Raw genomic sequence first — 21672 nt, forward strand, 5'->3', positions numbered from 1 at the left:
ATGACTCACTTTTAGCACTGACGAAGCATTTCTATACTCTCTTATTTCTATATTTAGTGCTCCCTCTTCCCCAAGAAGAGCGAGTCCCCGCTTCTGGCCAGAAACAACGATTTCTTAAGACTCTTCTTTAATAAAAATAAATTTTCCTCTACATCTGATTTTCAGTGTCAAGATTGTTATTTTTAACATTTTCTATTATATACGCCTCCTTAAAACGGTAATTTATTGTGACATATTCTGAGTCCTCCCTGATGTCCTGCTGGGGTAGGTGACCATGTTTTGTTCTTTCTTACTTTGTATTTCGTTTTAAACGAATATAAATCACTTGCGTAGTCTGCGCATATGTGCATACACGTAAACAGTGTGTACGCAATGTGCGTATACACACGCGTAAACATACGTCTACCTATATAATATAAAACAATAATTCATAGATGACTTCCGTCAGCGAGCACGCTGGAGCGGATTTCTTTCTTTTCCCTTAGTTACGTAATAACTGTGGGAATTTTCTCACGCCACCAGCCCCAAATCCCGGGTTCCCAGGGAGGTTCCCCGGGACGCGAATTAGAGTAATGGACGCTTCTGTCCGAGACTCAGCTTCCGGAGCCAGATAGCTCCCCGAGGCACTGCCTGATTAATTCTGACCCTGTGCGCCAGGAAACTGGCGAACGCCGCCTTCAGGCACTTGCACAGACCTCCTTGCCGCCGTGGCGGGCCTCGGTCTAGGAGAGCGCAAGGCCCTGAGTTTACGAGTTCATTCTGCGTCCGTGCACGGGAAGGCCCGGGGATGACACACCTTCTCTGCGCCAGAGACAGCAGAAGGCCCTCCTCTCTCCGCCTTCCGAGACTCTCAGTGGCAGCCATTGTCCCTCGCCGAGAGCATCTCTAACTTCATCCCTCGCTCCTGGGCCTGCCCGCAGCCATGCCACTCTACGAAGGCTTGGGGAGCGGAGGGGAGAAGACGGCGGTAGTGATCGACTTGGGCGAAGCCTTCACCAAGTGAGTCGGGCGGGCACCGCCGCTTTGATTCCGGAGGCGGCGGGTGACCCCGTTTCTCTCCCCGATGCTGGCGCCCCTCCGGGGATGGGCGGCCTTAGAGAAGGCCCGGGCTGTAGGACCCAGGCCTTGTCCCCCAGGGTGGCGAGAAAACGAATTCGCAGCTACCCCGGCTTAGGCCTTATTGGCTCCTTCGGAGTATTTGGAAGGGGGGGAGGGGTAAACAAAACTAATGATTTAATTCATTAATAATTTATGAAGCCCCTGCTTTATGCGGGGCACGGTGCTAAACTCTGGGAGTACAAAGAGGCAAAGGAGCTTGCGATCCAAGATGGGCGACAGCATCCCGACAAACATAAACAAAGCAAGCGATGTGCGTCATAAATAGGAAAGAGGGGAAGGCGCTGAAATGGAGAAGGGCCAAAACCACCCTTTCCACGGGCTGTTTTCGTAAGAAACAGCTCTAATGCTAGAAGATGATATATCAAATACATACTTTTTAGTTAATTTTTATTTCGAACAGCGCAAAATGATTATTTCTAGATACATAGTAGGACAAGATTAATTTTTTTTTTTTTTTGGTATTTGAAGCTTCTGACATTTCTCTTCTCATCTCAGCATTGATTTAAAAGGGATGCCTTGATGATATCGATATTATTTGTATGCTGAGCAATTATCTCTACCGTCTCCCATCCTCTTGCTCCCACTGATTGGAGAGAAAAAGAAAACCTCATCAAATATTTATGTCCTACTTGCACTAGATGCTGAAGATAAAAAGAGGTCTAAGGTTCAGCTCCTTCTTGTCAAGGAACATAGGGAGACAGGGCATAAAATACTGCCAACATTCATGAAAGGAAACATCTTGTCATTATCTCTCTATGTAACCCAGCTCTGTCATTTAATAAAGGATTTTTGTGGAAAATTGTATGTGTGTGTGTATATTAAAATTGGGGGATGTATGTATATTAAAATTGTTAAGAGAGCTTGAAGCCCGTGATCATGACATGAAGAAGCTTCCAGCTCTAAATCTAAAGATTGTTTAAAGGAATTGGGAGTGAGAATGATATTGGTTCCTAAAATGCTCAAAGAGACCTTAGAAATAATCTAGTTCAAATCCTTCATTTTACAGAGTAGGTGACAGACCCAGAAATGGGTGATTTGCTTAGTAATAGGGAGTATTTTCTTATGCGTTTATGAATTCTCCTCAGCTTCTAATATAGTGGTGTAAGCTCATCAAATAAACCTCGAATGAACAGTTGAAATGAGTTTGAGAATAATGATCTTTATTTTTATGGAAAATGGAGAAGGGGAACTAACCAAAAGCAATGGAGGTTCCTCTATCCTTAAATACAGTAATCCGGTAGAAAAGATATATTCAAGAAATATTAAGAAAAAAGAATCAGCAGGAGATTGTTGTGCATAGGGCATTGTTATAATGATGATCAACTATGAAAGATTTGGATTCAAGACAGTTCCAAAGGACTCATGATGAAAAAAAGCTATCCATTGTAATGGGCTGAGGTTTGAGTTGATGCACTGAGGTCCCAAGTATGTGAGGCTAAATAGTAATTGGGCTATACTCTATTAATATACATGATTGGATAAAGAATGGTCCCTGCCTACTCTCCGTGCAAGTCCTGACGTGTTGTATAGAAAATGACGATTTTGGTGGGTGGAGGCAGAGAGAGAGAGAGACAGGAAGAGAAGCTGCGGGAGATTGGGCCTTGGTTCCATACTCCTAGCTGCTGGTCATGTGGCTGCTGATCTAGCTAGCTTCTTGACTCAGCTGCACACATTGCTATCGCCGATTATCTTCCCACCTCTGATCTTTCTTCACTGAGAATAAAGACTGATGATTTTCCCCTAACCTGAATTCCTGACTCCTGCTGATTTAAAAATACACGGTCTTCACAATCCATTGCCCAAGAGAAAATTCTGAATACCAGTTGAATAGTTTTCTCACTTTTTTTGCTTTTTAAAAAAAATATGGTTAACATGGAATTATGTTTTGCTTGATTTCACATGTATAACTGATACCTTATTTTTTGTCTTTCTCTATGGACATGTGCAGAGGCTAGGAGTGGAAGGGAGAGAATTTGAAATTCAAAATTTAGGGGAGAAAATGGCAAAAATAAATAATAAATTTGTGATAAAATTTTAAAATCTGCAGGGCTTTATAATTGTCATAGCATATTAAATAAAGATCAGAATGGTAATTTAAAATCTGAATTGCATGTCTTGAAGGTTTGGAGCATTCTAATGCCCCTTTGGGTGATGGGAATATAAGGAAGATGGGAATTCCAGAGGAAAGGGTAAAGGGATTTAGTTTTAGGTGGCAGTGATAAATCCAAGCAGGAACTGTAAGTGAAAATACTAGTCAGGAAGAAAATTGAATTTAAAATTCAAACAAAAAATTAGAATGATGTCTGCAAGCAGCATGATTTGATAGAAGAAAGAGGATATTTAGAAGGTTTTAAATTGACCTTTCTGTGCTGTGCCTGTTATAAGATCCTTGATACTCATGTTATTTGCATTCATGTATTTTCTTTGTTTCTACATTTGTAAGTTCTATGAAGGCAAATACTTAGTCTTATTTTATCTCGGTATCCCCTGCACCTAACACGGTATCATGCATAAAATGTTTAAGTGCTAGTTAAAGTGAAATCCCTCATTCACTTAAGTCAGTATCTCTGAGCTTCAAATTCCTCATCTATAGACTGCTTGCCATCTGGGGGAGGAGGTGGAGGGAGGGAGGGGAAAAATCGGAACAGAAGTGAGTGCAAGGGATACTGTTGTAAAAAAATTACCCTGGCATGGGTTCTGGCAACAAAAAGTTATTAAAAAAAAAATTTCCTCATCTATAAAATAGAGGTTAGCCTGCCTCAAGGGACCATAAAGCTCAAATGACAATGTCATTACTGCAGGGGTAGAGAAGATTTGATAGGTAAAAATTACCAGGACATCAGATTGGTTTCTCAAATTAAGGGGCTCTGTTGTCACAAAAGCAGAATGAAATCAAGTAGCATCAAGGAACTGGTTGGTTAGAAGAGGTAGTTTGTGATGAGTATTTATCGAATAAGGGGTACCGCCTCCCAAAAAGGAGATGTTTACACTTTAACCATTGGTCAGAATTTGTCAAAACAAAATTTCGAAAGCATGTAAGTTTCCCACATCCTGTTACCAGACCCAAGCTCCCTGCACCTGGCTAGGTGGATAATTGTATTCAATTTATGACAAAGTGGGCAACAGCATCTTGTTTTTCTGCTCTTAGTTAACAAGAAGGACCTAACAAAGGTCCTGCTAATGCCCATTCCAATTACCATAAGTGCTTTGAAAACTGCAAAGTGCCCATAAATGTGAGAAAAAATTTTTTCTTAGATCACTGTCATCTATATAAAAGTGTTAGTTCTGAAGTTATAATAAGGAATATATTAATATGTTATACAAATTATATTAGAAACCAGGTAATTTAATGCATTCCTCAATGATTGTCTCTGTATAGAACAACAAAGACTGATATCTCCGGAGGCCCTACTTTTTATTTTTCTCTTCTGTGATCACCCCTCTATTAAAAAAAAAGGGAAGGAAAGAAAAAAATATATAACAATTATGCATAATCAAGCAAAACAAATACTGACCATCTCTAATAATATGATGTGAGGGATGAGGACAACCAAGTCAAAAATAAACAGAGGGAGAGATCAAGAAAAAGGTAGTTATCATAAAATACAGCAAGAACAAAGGAAAAATAATTGCTTGCCTTTCATAGTAATTTATGTGTTACAAAGAGCTTTTCTTATAAATTCTGTGAGGTAAATATTATAGAAGAGAAAACTGGCCCAGAAATATTAAAAGAGTAGTCTGGGATGGTAGATTTAGTGTGAGATTCAGAATTTGAAACCAGTTCTCATGACTCCAAGATGAAATAGACTAAAGAGGAATACAGAAAACAATACATTTCAAAAGATTTGAAATCAATGGAGAAGAGAAATACAATTATAGTTGAAGCACATTGGATGAGAATTAGAAGGAAATTCTATAGGAAAAAAAAAACAAGTGATAAAATTTTCTCACTGAAATAACAAGTGAAGATCAGGATCAAGAGAAATATACTTACTTTCACTTTCTAAATCTATTTCTATATTCCTGAAATGAAACAATTGCATTAGATATTCTCAAAAGTCCCTCCAGATTCTAATAGGCTGTTATCTTCCATTAAAAGTAAAATAAAATGCTTTTGTTTTCTTTGGAAGTTGACCAATAGAGTAATATTGTACAATAAACAACTTTAAAAAGTGAACTCAACCTAGTTTAATTTCTGTTATTAATTATAATTAATAATAAGTTGTAAATAATTAAAATAATTTGAGATTAATAATTATTAATATTGTTAATTAGTAATAGTTAATTTATATAGTACTTTAAGATTTTCAGAATATTTCAATTATCTCATTTAATCATGTTGATATTAGTTTGACAAACCAATGAGACAAAGAATAGATATTTTGATCACTTTTACAATGAAAAAAAGACCCTTGGGTTAAGAGACTTAGATTAAAGTTAATCTCAGAAAAATTAAGTGATTTGCCCAAGATCATACCCCTTGGTAATAACATTGTAGCTTCAAACACTGGTCTTTCTGACTCTTGAAAAGTGAGTAAAAATGAGTAAAAAAAAAAAGAGAGAGAGAAAGAGTAAAGATATCCAAAAGCTTTGATTCTTGTTTATTTGAAATTTTTAGAGAGATCCTTTCTATAGACTTTAGGGAATATTATGGATTTGTCATTCATCTCTTTTTATATATTATTATGTGCATTATATTGAATTGTATTGAAAATCATGCAAAATGTTTGAAAATATTTTGAATTTATGATTTTCAGGTGTGGATTTGCAGGAGAAACTGGTCCAAGATGTATAATCCCTAGTGTAATCAAGAAAGCTGGAGTGTCCAAGGTACTTATTTAATTACTTAATAGTACAATAGAATACAAAGCAGGTAATCAATAATTATTTGGCATAGGTTTTTCTTTTTTTTTTTTTTTTAATCTGGAAAAGATTAGTACCATTTTTAAATAAATTTCCATGATATTTCCTGTTCCCAAGTGAAAAAATATGTGATCTTGAAAATTTTTTAAAATCATATAGTAACTTCTTAATTTTCTAGAAATTCTCAATATAAACTAAACATGTAATTGGTATTTGTAGTATTGTAATAAATAGAATAGAATAAGTAAATTCCTATAGAATTGTTTTTCAAATTATGGGAAACCTACTTTCTTTGTAATGTTATAGTACAAATGCTGACAAGTAACTGGATGGCCATTTTAACCTGGATTTCTTTCTTGTACTTTTCTAAATACTTTTGACTTGCAAAAGAATGAAATATCTAATAAAATTTCTACATTGTCTTTCAGCACCAATTAATTGTATTTGTTAAAAAAGAATACATTAAGCTTTAATTAAAATTTTCATAATTAAGTGAAAGTATCTTTCAAATCTATAAAATGATTTTCAACTATAAATAACTGATAACATTTTAATATTTTTCAGTCTATTAAAGTTGTTCAGTATAATATTAACACTGAAGAACTGTATGCCTACCTAAAGGAATTCATCCACACATTGTATTTCAGGTAAGAGGTATCTTTTTTCTTTTGTTAGCAGATAAACTTTTTTTTTAAAGCCTTGAACATAATATCTGTCAGTAATATTTGATTGCTTTGTGTCACATTGGTTTTAAAGTAAAGTTTACCCCCCTAATATTAGGAAAATTAGAAAAAATTTTGAAAATGAAAGAATTGGTAAAGTAGAAAACAAAATAATATAGAATTAATAAACAAAATTGGAAAATTCTTTCTTTGAAAAGACAGAATCAATAAATCTTAAGCTAAGCTAATCAAATGAGATACAAGTCAAATTGCTAAAAAAAAATTAAACAAGGCAAAATCATAACAGAAAAGAAATTTTTAAAATTATCTGAACTTTTTACATAAATTACATGCTAGGAAATAAAAAATTTTAAAGAAATGGATAGATATTTACAAAAATATAAAATACATAAGTTAAAAGAACATGAAATAAATATCTTAAACCACTCAAGAAATGAAATTGTACAAACTGTAAAGCACTTATTAAAGGGGAGAGGGAAGTAACTTTGAAATTCTGTCAGATGCTTAAAGAACATTACTTGTTCTTTATGTATGTATGTGTGTAATTAATGTATGTATGTATGTAATTAATATTACATAAATTAGCCTCAAAAAATTGGAAAAGAAAACACTAGACTTGTTTTATTTGGCAAATGTGGCCTTTACACCTCAACCAGAGAGAGATAAGGGAAAGAATGAGAACTATAGATCAGTATCACCAAGGAATAATGATGCAAAAATGTAAAAAAATAATCCTAGCAAAAAAGATTACTGCAGTATATTAAATGACTAAGTTGAATACACATATAGACACATGTATGCATGTAGATGTGTGTACGTGTGTATATGCATGTAAATACATACATAAACCCACAGGATTAAAGATATAATTTTAAAATTATGTCACAAAATGATTATCAAAATTTTCTGGTTCTGGTTTTAAGAATAGAGAAGTTGATCAATGGGAGAAAATAGATTTGTTCAAGAATCAGAAATCAAAGGGAACAGCTAGGTGGTACAGTGGATAGAGCACCAGCCCTAAAGTCAGGAGGACCTGACTTTAAATATGGTCTCAGACACTTAACACGTCCTAGTTGTGTGACCTGGGGCAAGTCACTTAACCCCAATTGCCTCAGCAAAAAAAAAAAATCAGAAATCAGAACAATCAATTGAATTCAGTAACCCCAAGTTTAATAAACCAGAGGACATAAATTCCTCAGAGAAGAATGCCCTATTTGACAAAAACTTCTGGGAAAACAGAGAAGCCATTTAGAAGAAATTAGGTTTATACCAGCATATTTAATCACCATTAGCTTAAAGTAGATATAAGAAAGCCCTCAATGTGATTTAAAAAAAAACTTTCACAGCTATGGCAAGGGGTAGAATTCTTACCTAAACAAGGGACAGAGCATATCCCCCAAAAAGTAGCCAGATAAACAAAATCAATGAAGTTGAAAAAAGCTATTAATCAGGAAAGTAACAAGATGAAAAACATTATCCAATGAATAAATAATTAAAAGTTAGGAGCAAACAGTTCTTAAAAGAGTAACTGCAAGCTATTAACCATATGAAATATTGCACCAAATTGCAAATATCAAAACAATTCTGAGATTTCACGTTATACCCAACAAATTGGCAGAGATGAATTAGCATTTTTTTAATGCTAACAGTTGGTGTTGAAGGAGTTGCAGGCAGACAGGTACCACTAATACACGATCAACAAAACTATCGTTGGGACCGACAGTTCTTAAAAGCATTTTGGAATCATTCTTTTTAAAAATGACTAAAATTAACTTTTTCCTTTAATCCAGAGATGTCCTCTCTAGACATTTACCACAAGAAAATTCATCACAGAAAAAAAGATTTTTATTTTTTATATACACACATGCAGATAGAAATATAAATATATATGGGAATACCTCTATTAATAAAATACTTCAAATTATAATGAGGATGTAGGATGCAAAAATGTTCTTTCTGTCTCTTTGTGTGTGCGTGTGCGTGTGTGTGTGTGTGTGTCTATAGAGGCAAACAATTTAAAAATGTACACAGAACTCTCTTTGTTTCTATCTATAAATGTATATGTGTTTTTGTGTCTACATATACACACACAAAAACCCAAAATATTCATAGTAGCACTTTGATAGCAAAATATTGAAAACAAAGGTGCCCATTATTTGGGAAATAGCAAAACAAAATGTCTTATATTAGTTTAGATTGTGGAATGGTATAGTATTGTAAGAAATTAAAGATATAAAAAACTCAGAGAGGATTCAGGAATGGTTGAGAAGAGTTATATAGTGATGAAATGAGCAGAATCAGTCAAAATAGTCTTAATGACTTCAAAAAGATAAGGAAAAAGAAAACAGAATTGAACACTAATTATAAAGATCAAATTTTACCCTAGAGAAGACTTAAGAAAGTAGGCCCTTCTCCCTTCATGATAAATTTAGGGGATTATGGTTGTACCAAATTGAAGTCCTTAAATGCATAAAAGTACCTTGTGGAGGCTTGTATTCCTTCCCATAGCACTTACATATTGCTTATTTACTACTGCATTAAAGCACAAATATAATTAAAAAGTTTTTTTCAGATGTACTGAGTTTCTGTGTGACTACCCTGAGTGACTATTTTAGTTATACACCGTCTTATAAATTAGTGAAGTGTCATTACTAAATTTTATGGAAATTCACATAGGGCAAGTGCTCACAACAGGTCAGAAAAAATAATACAATGGCAGAAACTAAGTATTGACCAACACTTTACATTCTATATCAAGATAAGGTTGAAATGGGTTCCTGATTTAGACATAAACAGTGATACTGTAAGCAAATTAGAAGAACAAAGGATAGTCTATCTCTTAGATCTATGAAGAAGGAAGGAATTTGTGGCCAAAGAATATAGACTATTTAGACAAATAGTCTATAGACTGTTTACTAAATATAGACTATTTGTGTCCAGCCTGTAGCAGAGTACTCCACACTCGTATTGGTCTGATTAGCCACAGTCAGAAATACTATAACTTGACTCTTTCATGTTGGGATTTTGGTTCTCTTCAAAAGCAGAGGATAACAACCAACTAACCATTTCCTAATACAGAAGAAAATCTCAAAATATCATTTTTAAAATGTATTTTGGTAATCTTTTAAAAATTCATTGTTTTTCAGACATCTCTTGGTGAATCCCAGAGACCGCCGAGTTGTGATTATTGAATCTGTTTTGTGTCCTTCCCACTTCAGAGAAACACTCACCCGTGTTCTTTTCAAGTATTTTGAGGTATCTACTTTTTAATTGAATGCCTAGATTATTTTGAAGTAGAATTCTAAAAGAACAACAGTAGAGGATTTTGTTGAGTTTGTTCTACTGCTTACAGTATTGCACTGATTTTTTTATTAAATGTGTACACTGAACAACTTATTCAGATAGGTGACAGGATATTATGTCAAGATAGGTGACAGAGAAGAACTGAAGGACTCTTCTTTAAAAAAAAAAAAGATTACTGTAGGATTCCTTCAGTTTCCTGTTTCTTTTCAACATTAGAAAATTTGGAATACTAACAGATTTCTTGATTTAGCTAGTTTTTATTTCCCTATCTCAAAAATTCTTTCAAATTTAAAAAAAAAACATTTGGAGCTTTTATAAAGTGAGTTTATTTTAAGCCTTTTTATCACTTATTGATGCTTTGTATTATGACTCTCCTAATTATTTCTTACTTCAAGTTTTCAGTGGGTATCATTACTCCTTCTACTAGAGCAATCTGCTCCATAGTCTTTAAGAATCACTGTGGCTGAAAAAACTAATTACTACAATTGTGGCTCCTCTTCTAGTGATGAGCATGTATGTTTTGGTGTTTTTTAAGTCCTCTCTCAAGGAAAGTTGAGCATTTGAACCATATTTACCTTTAAGATCTTCATCTGCAGATTACTTTTAAATTTCTTAGTTATTAAGTAAAATTCTTTTAGTTTGATATTCTAGAAACATTTTTTAAGCTTTAACATGAGTTTTAAAATTTTATAAATATACATGGATAATCTGCTTAAAATGTTCATTGATTTTGTGAAAATATAATGAAACAACATTTTAAGACTAGTTAAATTATGAATGTTAAATAACATTGCAGTGGGATGGGATTCATGACTTTATAGTGGGGATTTGGTATAATATATTAATGATTTTAGGACAAATTTATTCTTCCAATATTTATATGTAAAGCTTTAAACAAACTTAGGAAACTAGGTGGCTTAGTAATAGAGAACTGGACCTGAAATCAGGAAGACCTGAGTTCAAATTCAACTTCAGAAAGACTTGAGATCAAATTGAGCTTTGAATATTTATTAGCTATGTGACCCTTGGCAAGTGACTTAACCTAACTTAATTATGACTTCAGTTTCCTCATCTGTAAAATAAGAATAATAGTATCACCTTTCTCACAGAATTGTTATGAGAATCAAATGACATATACTTAGCATAGTGCCTGATACAAAGTCGGCATTAAATAAATACTTGTTCTCTTCCTTTCCCATTAAACAATTTTTGAAAACCCAATAAAATAGAATTAGAACCATCAGTGAAACCATTTAACATTTATTATTAAATTAATTCCCTCAAAATAAAAGTTTCTAGATAGTTGAGAGAACATTTTCTTTCATCAACAAGTAGAAATAACAAGTATTTTATTGTTTGGAGCACTTATAAAATCACTTTGACACCAACTGGCTCCTTTTTTTATTAACAGACATTTTTAATTAAGATATAATAAGCTCTAAATCTTGCTAATTAAGTAGATTAGCAAGTACAAGGCTAGTACTACTTGAAATAATAGTTATAATTTCATGGGCCTATTTTCATAGCCTCTCTTGATAGATTAACTCTGGGTACAATTTTTTTATAATACTGCAGCATATTGTTTCTCAGTTAAAAATAAGAGAAGATATCAATCTCAGATTTACCCTTTTGTAAGGAAATTATGCTATCACTATTTCATTTGCATAATTGAAATTTTTTAAACATTCTTACAATTGATTAGAATCTTTTCGTTGTTTAAATTTTTAAAGCCACACCTTCAGGATTTATTCAAAAGAAAAAAAAACAATTATTCCACGTATATCGTTCGATATTTGAAGACAACCTATTCTCTGTGAACTGTTAGAAACCTGTATGCTGCAATTATAGTTTCTTAGCTCTTCATCTTTTATAGTTTTAAAGAGTTTTATCACATATCAACATTCCTAATTAATTGTTATATCTGCCACATATTCCTTATTTAGAAAGTACCATCCTGAGGCAGCTAGATGGCGCAGTGAATAGAGAACTGGCCCTAAAGTCAGGAAGACCTGAGTTCAAATTTGGCCTCAGACAATTAATGCTTCCCAGCTGTGTGACCCTGGGCAAGTCACTTAACCCCAATTGCCTCAGCAAAAAGAAAAGAAAGAAAGTACTATCCTTTTTTTTTCCCCCAACAAATTTTTAGCTGTTTTTGTATTTTTAGTTAGTATAATTAAAATGTGCTCGGGGAAAAGTGCTATTATCCTCCCATTTTGATGTATAAAGAGTACAAACAGTTTAGTCTCACAAAAATCAAAGATTTAAGTAATTTGATGTGTCAATTTTAACTGTACTATAATCTTTTAAAATACAGTTTCTGTTACAAATTGTGACTGATGCTTAGTTTCTCCTTCATAATTTTGAGAATGTAAAAAAGAATATTTGAGACATGCATGTGGCTTTTCCCCCCTTAAATTTGGGATCCTTTTCATAGAATTACTAAATTTTAGAATTGAAAGGGACCTCAGCAATCATCTAGTTCAGTCATATAACATAAAATGAGTTAGCCTTTTTTTACTTCCCCATAGACTACTTCCATTATTTTATTCAATTCAAGAAGACATTGTATTAGACAAAACCAAAACAAAGCAGTCCCTACCTTCAAAGACCTTACATTCTACTGGAGGGATAGAATATGTACACAGTTAGATAAATAAAACAAAGCAGATTTAAGTAATGTAAGTAATCTGTAAGGCATTCAAAACTAAAGGGGTCAGGAGAGGGTTTATATAAGAGGTTGCAACTCAAGTAATACCTTGGGCATTCTAAGAGATGGATATGAATAGAAAATGTCTTCCAGATGTGAGGACAACCTGTATAGAAACCCAGAGAAAGGAGAAGATGGACTACCTAGAACATGCTTCTTAAACTGAGGTTTATGACCCCATGTGGGGTTTTGTAGCTGAATGTGGAGGTCACGAAATTATGATTTATTATCAGTAAATGCTTGATTTGCATACCCATTTTATATACTTATTTTCCTAGTGTCATGTTAAAATTTCTTGGGCAAAATGGTGTCACAAGTCAAAAAAGTTAAAGAAGCCCTGGTCTAGGATAGTGAAGTCTAGAGGGTGAAGGAAAATAATATTAAATTACTTAATGTGGATTTCTTATTTTAAAAATTGGTTATTTCTCCAATTGATAAATGATCAAAGAATATGAACAGGCAGTTTTTTGGTGAAGAAACAAAAACTACATATAATCATAAGAAAAAAATGCTCTAAGTCATTATTAACTAGAGAAATGCAAATTAAAACAACTTTGAGATATGCTTTACCTATCAGATTGACTAAAATGAAAGAAGAGGAAAATGACAAATGTTGGAAGGGGATGTAGAAAAATTAGGACATTAATATGCTGTTGATGAAAGTGAACTGATCCATCCATTTTGGAGAGCAATTTGGAATTTTGCCCAAAGAGGTATAAAACTATGGATACTCTTTGATCCAGTAACAATAATATTTCCTAAGTTAATTAGGGAATGGAAAAAGAACCTATATGTTCTAACGTATTTATAATAGGCCTTTTTTGTGGTAGTAAAGAACTGTAAATTGAAAAGATAACCAAAAGTTTGGGAGTGACTAAACAAGTTGTAGTATATGATTGTGATGGAATATTATTGTGCTGTAAGAAAAGTTAAAATGGTTTTAGAAAAACGTGGAAAGATATGCATGAATAATGAAGAGAATTGAACAGAACCAAAAGAATATCATATACAGTAATATCACAGTCATTCAAATAAATTTGTGAACAATCAAGTTATTTTTAATATAAGTACTCAAATCAACCACAAAAGATTTATGAAGAAAGAATTGATAAATGCCAGTATAATATGGACATACATACATAGATATATTTTTAAGTAGTGTGTAATAGAAGTTCATGGTTTTTTATGTAATTCTCTTCCTTTTCTTTATATTTTGAAATGTATTTTGTTTACTTTTTTAAATTCACAACAAAAAGAAAAAATTTTTTAATATTAAAAAATTCTGGAAAAGAAGGTAGGAACTATATATTATGGAAAGTTTTAAAAACCCCTTCTCACATACATCTTCCTGCTACTGCATTCCCCCCCCCCAAAAAAAAAAAAAGAGAAAATAGAATTTTTTTTAATTATTACTTTTTAAGTAAAGTCAGCTAAAGTTATTTTCCTTCTTTATAATAGCCCTCTTTTGGACATTCAGTAAATATAAATAAATTAGTCAAATAAGCATAAAACTTTATTATTATAATTGGTAAAAGTCATAATTAAATTTTTATCATCAGTTCTATGTTTTTTTCCCCTATCTCTATCCATTAAGAAGGCAAGAAAAACAGTTCATAAATAAAAGTTGAAGGGGATGTGGGAAAACTGGGAAACTAATACATTGTTGGTGGAATTGTGAACAGATCCAGCCATTCTGGAGGTCAATTTAGAGCTATGCCCAAAGAGTTATAAAACTGTGCATACCCTTTGATCCAGTAGTGCTACTACTGGGCTTATATCCCAAAGAGATCTTAAAGAAGGGAAAGGGACCACATGTGCAAAAATGTTTGTGGCAGGCCTCTTTGTAGTGGCAAGAAACTGGAAACTGAGTAAATGCCCTTCAATTGGAGAATGGCTGAATAAATTATGGTATATTAATTTAAAGGAATATTATTCTGTAAGAAATGACCAACAGCATGATTTTAGAGAGGCCTGGGGAGACTTACAGGAACTGATGCTAAGTGAAATGAGCAGAACCAAGAAATCATCATACACGGCAACAAGATTATATGATGACAAATTCTGATGGACATGACTCTTTCCAACAATGAGATGATTCAAACCAGTTCCAGCTGTTCAGTGACAAAGAGAGCCATCTACACCCAGAGGGAGAACCATGGGAACTGAGTATGGACCATAACAGCACTTTCACACTTTCTGTTGTTCGCTTGCATTTTGTTTTCTTTCGTTTTTTTTTTTCCTTCTTGGTCAGATTTTTTTAATGCAGTAAGATAATTGTATAAATATATATGCATATATTGTATTTAACGTATTTAACATATATTGGATTACTTGCCACGTAGGGGAGCGGGGGGGGGGGGAAGGAGAGGAAAATTTGGAACACAAGGTTTTGCAAGGGTCTGTGTTGAAAAATTACCCATTCATATGTTTATAAAATAAAAAAGCTTTAATAAAATAAAATAAATAAAAATAAAAAGCTTTAATAAAAAAAAAAAGAAAAATAGTTCATTACAAAGCTGTGTACTCATGCAAAACAATTTCATTCATTAGTTGTGTCAAGAAAAAAAAATACTTTAATCCATATCCTGATTCCATTAGCTCACTATCTGGAGGTCACTAGCATGTTTCATCTTAAGTCCTTTGAAGTTATGATTAGTTATGATGTTGATCAGTTACTGTCTTTCAGCATTCATTATTTATACAATATTGTTGTAATTATATAAATTGTTCTCCTGATTCTTCTTATTTCACTTTGTATAAGTTTATACAAGTCTTCCCAGATTCTTCTGAAAACATCATTTCTGATAATGAGTAGCATTCCATCACATTCATATATCGTAATTTGTTCAGCCATTCCTCAGTTAATAAGTATCCTTCTAGTTCCTAGTTCTTTGCCAGTTGGTATGAATTACTGTAAAAGAATAATTCATTATCAAATACATCAATTAATATGTAAAGAAACCTCCTTATACTGAAACTCAATCTGGGTTTTTTTGGGGGGTTGTTTTTCTTTAGGTTCCATCTGTTTTGCTTGCTCCCAGTCATCTGATGTCTCTTCTTACACTCGGGATTAATTCTGCCATGGTATTAGACTGCGGATATAGGGAAAGCATGGTGCTACCTGTATCTTTTGTTGTCAACAAATTTGAAGGCAGATCTACTGGGCAAAAATTATATGTTTTTAACTAATTGTAATTGTTTACTGCAGATGCTTCTCACTGTGTGGTTATTTGTGGATATGTAATAATATGGGGAAATATAATAATATTGACTACTGAATTCATGGGACATTTAGTTTATCAGAGAGGAAACTCTATTCGAAAAAGAGAAAAGATATCATTGTTCAAAGGATCATAAATTTTAAGCTGGAAGAGACACTAGAGATTGTTTTGTAATTCTTGTAGTTTGAGGGATCTATAATCGGTAAATTTTAAGCTTTACAAACCCAAAAGAATGCTTAAAGAAGGTGAAGCATACATTTTCCTTAGGCTACTATTATAAAGAAATTTGCCAGTCTTTGGGCTTCCTGAGAAGCCCATTGAACACCTGATATAAAGGACAATATGAAATTTGGGATGCAAAGAAGAAAGAGTGATATTTGTGATCATGTTGCTTATTTCAGGGAAAACAAACATTTAGTCTCAATATAGTGTGAAAACGCAATAATAAAGATTTGAAGCACTATTAGGCTACAAAAGAGAGAGTTGTTACTTCCAGCTGGGAAAAGATATGCTCTTTTTGTGGGGAGGGAAGGTAGACCTATAATTTCATCATCATAGGGAAATCCAGTTGTGCCAGGTCCCTCCACCAATATAACTTAATAATTGCTCTGTGACTTGGAATCAAGGAGTGTACTATAATTTGGGGAACTTAAATGTCTTGACTATGATCATATAGACAGTGTGTGTCTTAGAAAGTACTTGAAATCAAGTCTTCATGACTGACCCTCTGACCATGGTGCTTTTACTACCTCTCATAAGAATAATGAAAATTTTCAGCCACATATTGAAAATCTGATGATATATGTAGGCAAAGCACATTTAATTTTTATCAGTGTTGTAAGATTTCCTTGACTTCTTTATAGATATATGAAGGAATACCAATTCTGAATTGTTGGGGAGCTCTCCCCTTAGGGGGAAAGGCCATTCACAAGTAAGTTTTCTGGGAAACATATATGTGTTCTCTCGTGACATAAAAATACATATGCAGCTGTTCAACTTTAATCCATAGAAAATGCCCTGATATGGAAATTATTTTAATTATGCAATCCCCCCCCTCTCCAGTGCTGTTACCTTTATGAATAAGAGGATATTCTAATAAAATGAATAATACTTAAGGATATGAAATATATTTTTAGATCTTTTGCCTCATCTTCAGAAGGGATATCAAATTCAGTTTAGGATATTAGTTACAGTGTACTTGTGTCACTAACTTTATTTTTAAAAACTTCAGGGAGCTGGAAACTCAGCTATTGGAGCAATGCACTGTTGACATAGGTGCAACTAAAGGACAGAGTCTCCCATCAGTAATGAGTAAGAAATGTTTAAATTAAACTAAGCATATTGTTTCTCGTGTGTATCTTATTGTTATTACCAGTAAAGTTAATTCAATAAACCTGAGATTACCCATTTGAGACCATGCACTTTTAAAAAATATCTTGATAACTGTTTTTCAGTGTAGTTTCTTTGTAACTAGGTTTATATTTTATGCATTTTTGAAACATTCTGAGGAGTCCATTAGCTTTATCATACTACCAAAAAAGTCCATGATGCAAATAAAAGGTTAAGAATCCTTGATATGAACTGATGTGCAATTTCCTTAGCTCCAGGTTGAAATATAAAGTGGCTCCTCTGCATTGTAGTACAAATTGATACTATAAATATGAAGAGAATCTGATAATAATTTACCAAGTGTAAGATCACAAGACAATGTTATCAAATGTCTGCAAGGGTGCCAGGGCCAAAGACTGATGAATTTTAAAAGGTGACAAGTACAGTTTATCATTATGCATGTTTTTCTTACTGAAACAGTTACTTTTTCCATTTGGTTTTTCTTTAAATAGCATTTGCCATTATAATATTTGTATAAAAATATAAGCATATTTTATTTTTAACTAGTATAATTCTTTATCTAAATTTAATTTCTCTCTTAGGCTCAATTCCAGAAGTTATTTTAGAAGACATTAAAGGTAATATTTTATATTTGTTTAAACCTTGATTTTTTTTCATTCCCTCATAAAATGTTAATTTTCTTATAAGTTTCATAATAAAAATAGATATATATGCCCAAATGCACACATAAAAATAAATTTATGTATGTGTAGTTTTCTAGGGAAAAGGTTAATGTAATATAATTCATGCTACATTTTTAAATATTCTCTCCTTCCTTTATGTTAGTTTTGTAGGGACCTGCGTCAGTAATTCATAATATTTTATTGAGAAAATTCTGTTATGCTTTCTTTAGAGAACATATTCTTATAGGGATAAAGTAGCCTTGAAATGACAATTTATTTTCTAAAGCATTGTATTAATGTTGTTTAGCATTTTAGTTTTTTTTTCCTTTGTTTTACATTTATTAATTTAGCATATAATACTATATTACATGAATTGTATACTGTTACTTGATTGGCTTTCTCTTCAAGAATTAAGAGATTCTACCCAACTATATAGATTCCTACTTTGCTATTGCCAACATACTGAAAGTTATTTTAGTTTTATTTTTTATTATTTTTATTTATTAATAGTGCATTTTTATCAGAATTTTCTCATTTTAGTGTGTTTGCCATTAATTCACTGAAAAATGAAAGCTTGTAAAATATTTTTTTCCAGATTTATCTGTTGTGTAAAACCTTGCCTCATCATATTATGGAAGAGCCCTAGATTCTTTAAGACTGTGCCAGCAGATCTTCATCCTTTAGGATGGCAAGACTTCAAGTAAAATCTAGCAAAAGATTGCCATTCAAAAGCCAATGTACCTTAAGAGGCCTGTTGGCCTCAGTTGATCACAAAGGGGCAGATTCTGGTCTACTTTGGTTTGGAGGACTCTTGGTCTCTGTCAGTTGAGGAAATACTCAAGTTGATGCAACAATAGATGTGAAAGTTTTATACAATCCTAACATAAACGATCTAGGATACAATAAGACAAATGCTAAATATATGGATAATCATAGAATGATGGAATTTTAGGGAAAGATGAGATCTTGAGAGATAATCTAATCCAAAATTTTCATTTTACAGGTGAGGAACAGAGAAGGTCATAAATTTAGAGCTGGAAAGGGATCTCAAAGCCCATCTAGTTCAACCCCCTCATTTTACAGATAAAGAAACTGAGGCCCAATAAAGTTAAGTGACTTATCCAAAGTCACACAGATAGTAAGTGACAAAGATGGGATTTGAACACAGGGTCTCTGACTCTAGAGCCAATATTCTTCCCACTATACCAAAATAATAAGACTAGACATTAAGTGACTTTTTTAAAAATCTACTAACTAGTTTATGGTAGAGCTTTAACTCTTATTTCTTGACTTTCAGTCATACCTCATTGCAAAGATGGTAGGGATCATTAGTCCAACTTCTTTTTAATGAAGGAGGAGATTGAGGCCCATTGAATCTAAATGACTTGCTCAGATTCATATAGCTAGTAACAGAATTGGAACCCAATTCCAATATCTTGGAATCCAAATCCAGTATCTTTCGTAAACATAGTTTAAATTTCCAAAACTTAGAATTCATCTCCAACTATAAGGAAAGCCTTCCTTTAAAAAATGTGGGTGTTTCACCAATAGAATATTATCTGAAACTATCTTCAGATTATTCTTGGGAGAATAAAATAATAAATACAAAAGTACTGAAAATATAAGCGAGTTGGATAAATGTCAGTCATACTTGTAGAGACTTCAAGTTTACTTGTTTTGTCTGTATTTAATTAGCCAATTCACCACTTTTACCATTAAACTGTTTTTTTCTGTTAAGTTCGTACTTGTTTTGTGAGCGATCTACATCGGGGACTTAAAATACAAGCAGCAAAGTTCAACATTGATGGCAATGCTGAGGTGAGCTTGAAGTACACATTTGTTTGCTCAAAGATTAGAAATTATGATATCTTTCCTAATGTAGCTGTTTATATTTTTAGCGACCTTCCCCACCTCCGGAAGTAGACTACCCATTAGATGGAGAGAAGATTTTGCACGTAATTGGATCAATCAGGTTAGACATTCTTTTTCTAAGCAGGCTAATGAATCAAGCTGAAATATTTATTTGTATACTTTTTCAAAAGAATTTGATTTATAAAAATTTCATCATTTTTATAATAATTTAGCTTAATATCAGTCTTAACAACACTATTTTAAAAATCAGAGTCTTATAGCAAGATTAGTTGCAACTAATCAAACTCCCATATTTTACAGAGGAGGAAATTAAAGAACTAAACTAGTCAATCACAGAACCAGGACTAGAACTTATGTCTTCTGGTTTACTGCCTAGGCACTTCACAGCAAGAGAGACTTGTCATTTATCATTAATTTAATCAATGAATCTATAACTAGATTTTATAGTTAAGTAAAAGTCATATTACTTTTATGTGCATCAAACATTTACTCTCTTATTTATTAAGGGTTTACAGTGTGCCAAACATACTATATATACATATTGAGTTTATTGAGTAAGGAGTTTATTGAGTAAAACTGGAGTTTATTGAGTAAGGAGGTAACTTAGTTGGACTTGTAATTTAAGTACAAAGTCACTTTAGTGACCATGAAGGGATGGAGTGAAATGTGGAGAGATGTGAGATGAGGATCCCAAATAGGAGTCACCAAGAGAAGGGGGGGAAAAGTAACCAAGGACATAACTTTAGGCTCTACCTACAGCTAGTGAGCATGATGTGGGTGATGAGCTAACAGAGTAGACTGAGAAGGAGTGCTTAAACAAGTAGAAAGAACTAGGAGGAACCAATATCATTAAAACCCGGAGAGGAAAGAATATCAAGAAAGAAAGGTTAGTCAACCAAATAAGAAGGATTGAGAAAAGGTCATTTAATTTTTCAATCAAGAGATCATTAGTAATTTGAGAGAAAAGAATTTGAGTGATGAGGTCAGAAGCCGGGTTGTAGGATATTTTTAAAAAAGAATGAGAGGAAAGGAAATGGAAATAATAAATATATATAACTTGTTCAAAGAACTTGAATGAGGAGGAGAGATATAAGATAATTTTAGGGATAATGGAACTTAGTTGTTTTTGTTTGTTTGTTCTTTAAATATAATGGAAACGGACAGGTGTTTGTAGACAACAAGTAAGCTTGATAGGGAGAAATTGAAGACAACAAAGAGGATGAGGATGATATTGCAGACGGTATTCTCAAGACATTAGGGAATGACATAGAGGATAAGTAAGATTGACTTTGGCAGGAGGAAGGAAATAAACTCCAGTGGCTCTTTATTACTTCTGGGATAAATTAATATAAACTCTTCTCTTGGTCATTTAATTTTTTTTTTTTTAAAACAAACTGGACTTTGTACTTTTCTGACCTTCTTAATCATTACTATCCTTCATTCATTCTGTGATACAGCCAAGTGTTCTATTTTTTTATTACAGCCTGGGATAAATGAGAAAATATTGAGGGATGTCATCAGGAATTGTGATTTGAGGAAAGAGAAAGAAGGAACAATGTGAATAGCTTCAATTTTTGTGATAAAATTGAAACAAGAACCTAAAAGAGTGAGGGAATGGTATTACTGTGGGAGCTGAGGTTAAAAAGAGAAGGTTCAGAACAGCTGTCAGAGAATGAGAAAAACAATTGGTTGGGAGGATTAAAAAAAAACAAAACGATTCCATACACAGCGAGGACCTGATTGAAATTATATATAATCAATAATTTTGCAAGTGGCTGTGGGGAACATGATCAGTAACATGAAAAGCTGAATAGAAGTCAAGTAGATGAGGATTAAGAGGAGGCTTTTGAATCAGAAAGAGAGAATCAGCAGAGGCCATGATATGTGGCACA

At 33.0% G+C, this 21672-nt stretch overlaps 1 protein-coding gene across 1 annotated transcript in view; it reads left to right on the forward strand.

Annotated features, from left to right (window-relative positions):
• Positions 1 to 764: 764 nt before the first annotated feature.
• Positions 765 to 21672, forward strand: part of ACTR10 (actin related protein 10) — a 36460-nt gene continuing 15552 nt past the window's right edge. Inside the window, exons 1-10 of the mRNA XM_003756307.3 lie at positions 765 to 999; positions 5877 to 5949; positions 6547 to 6629; positions 9812 to 9920; positions 15691 to 15798; positions 16760 to 16827; positions 17128 to 17207; positions 17828 to 17863; positions 19647 to 19726; positions 19807 to 19880. Of these exons, the coding sequence (XP_003756355.1) occupies positions 923 to 999; positions 5877 to 5949; positions 6547 to 6629; positions 9812 to 9920; positions 15691 to 15798; positions 16760 to 16827; positions 17128 to 17207; positions 17828 to 17863; positions 19647 to 19726; positions 19807 to 19880 (788 nt within the window). The 5' untranslated portion in view covers positions 765 to 922. The remainder of the gene's footprint in view (positions 1000 to 5876; positions 5950 to 6546; positions 6630 to 9811; positions 9921 to 15690; positions 15799 to 16759; positions 16828 to 17127; positions 17208 to 17827; positions 17864 to 19646; positions 19727 to 19806; positions 19881 to 21672) is intronic.

Source organism: Sarcophilus harrisii, chromosome 2, assembly GCF_902635505.1.
Source record: "Sarcophilus harrisii chromosome 2, mSarHar1.11, whole genome shotgun sequence".
NCBI lineage: Eukaryota > Metazoa > Chordata > Mammalia > Dasyuromorphia > Dasyuridae > Sarcophilus > Sarcophilus harrisii.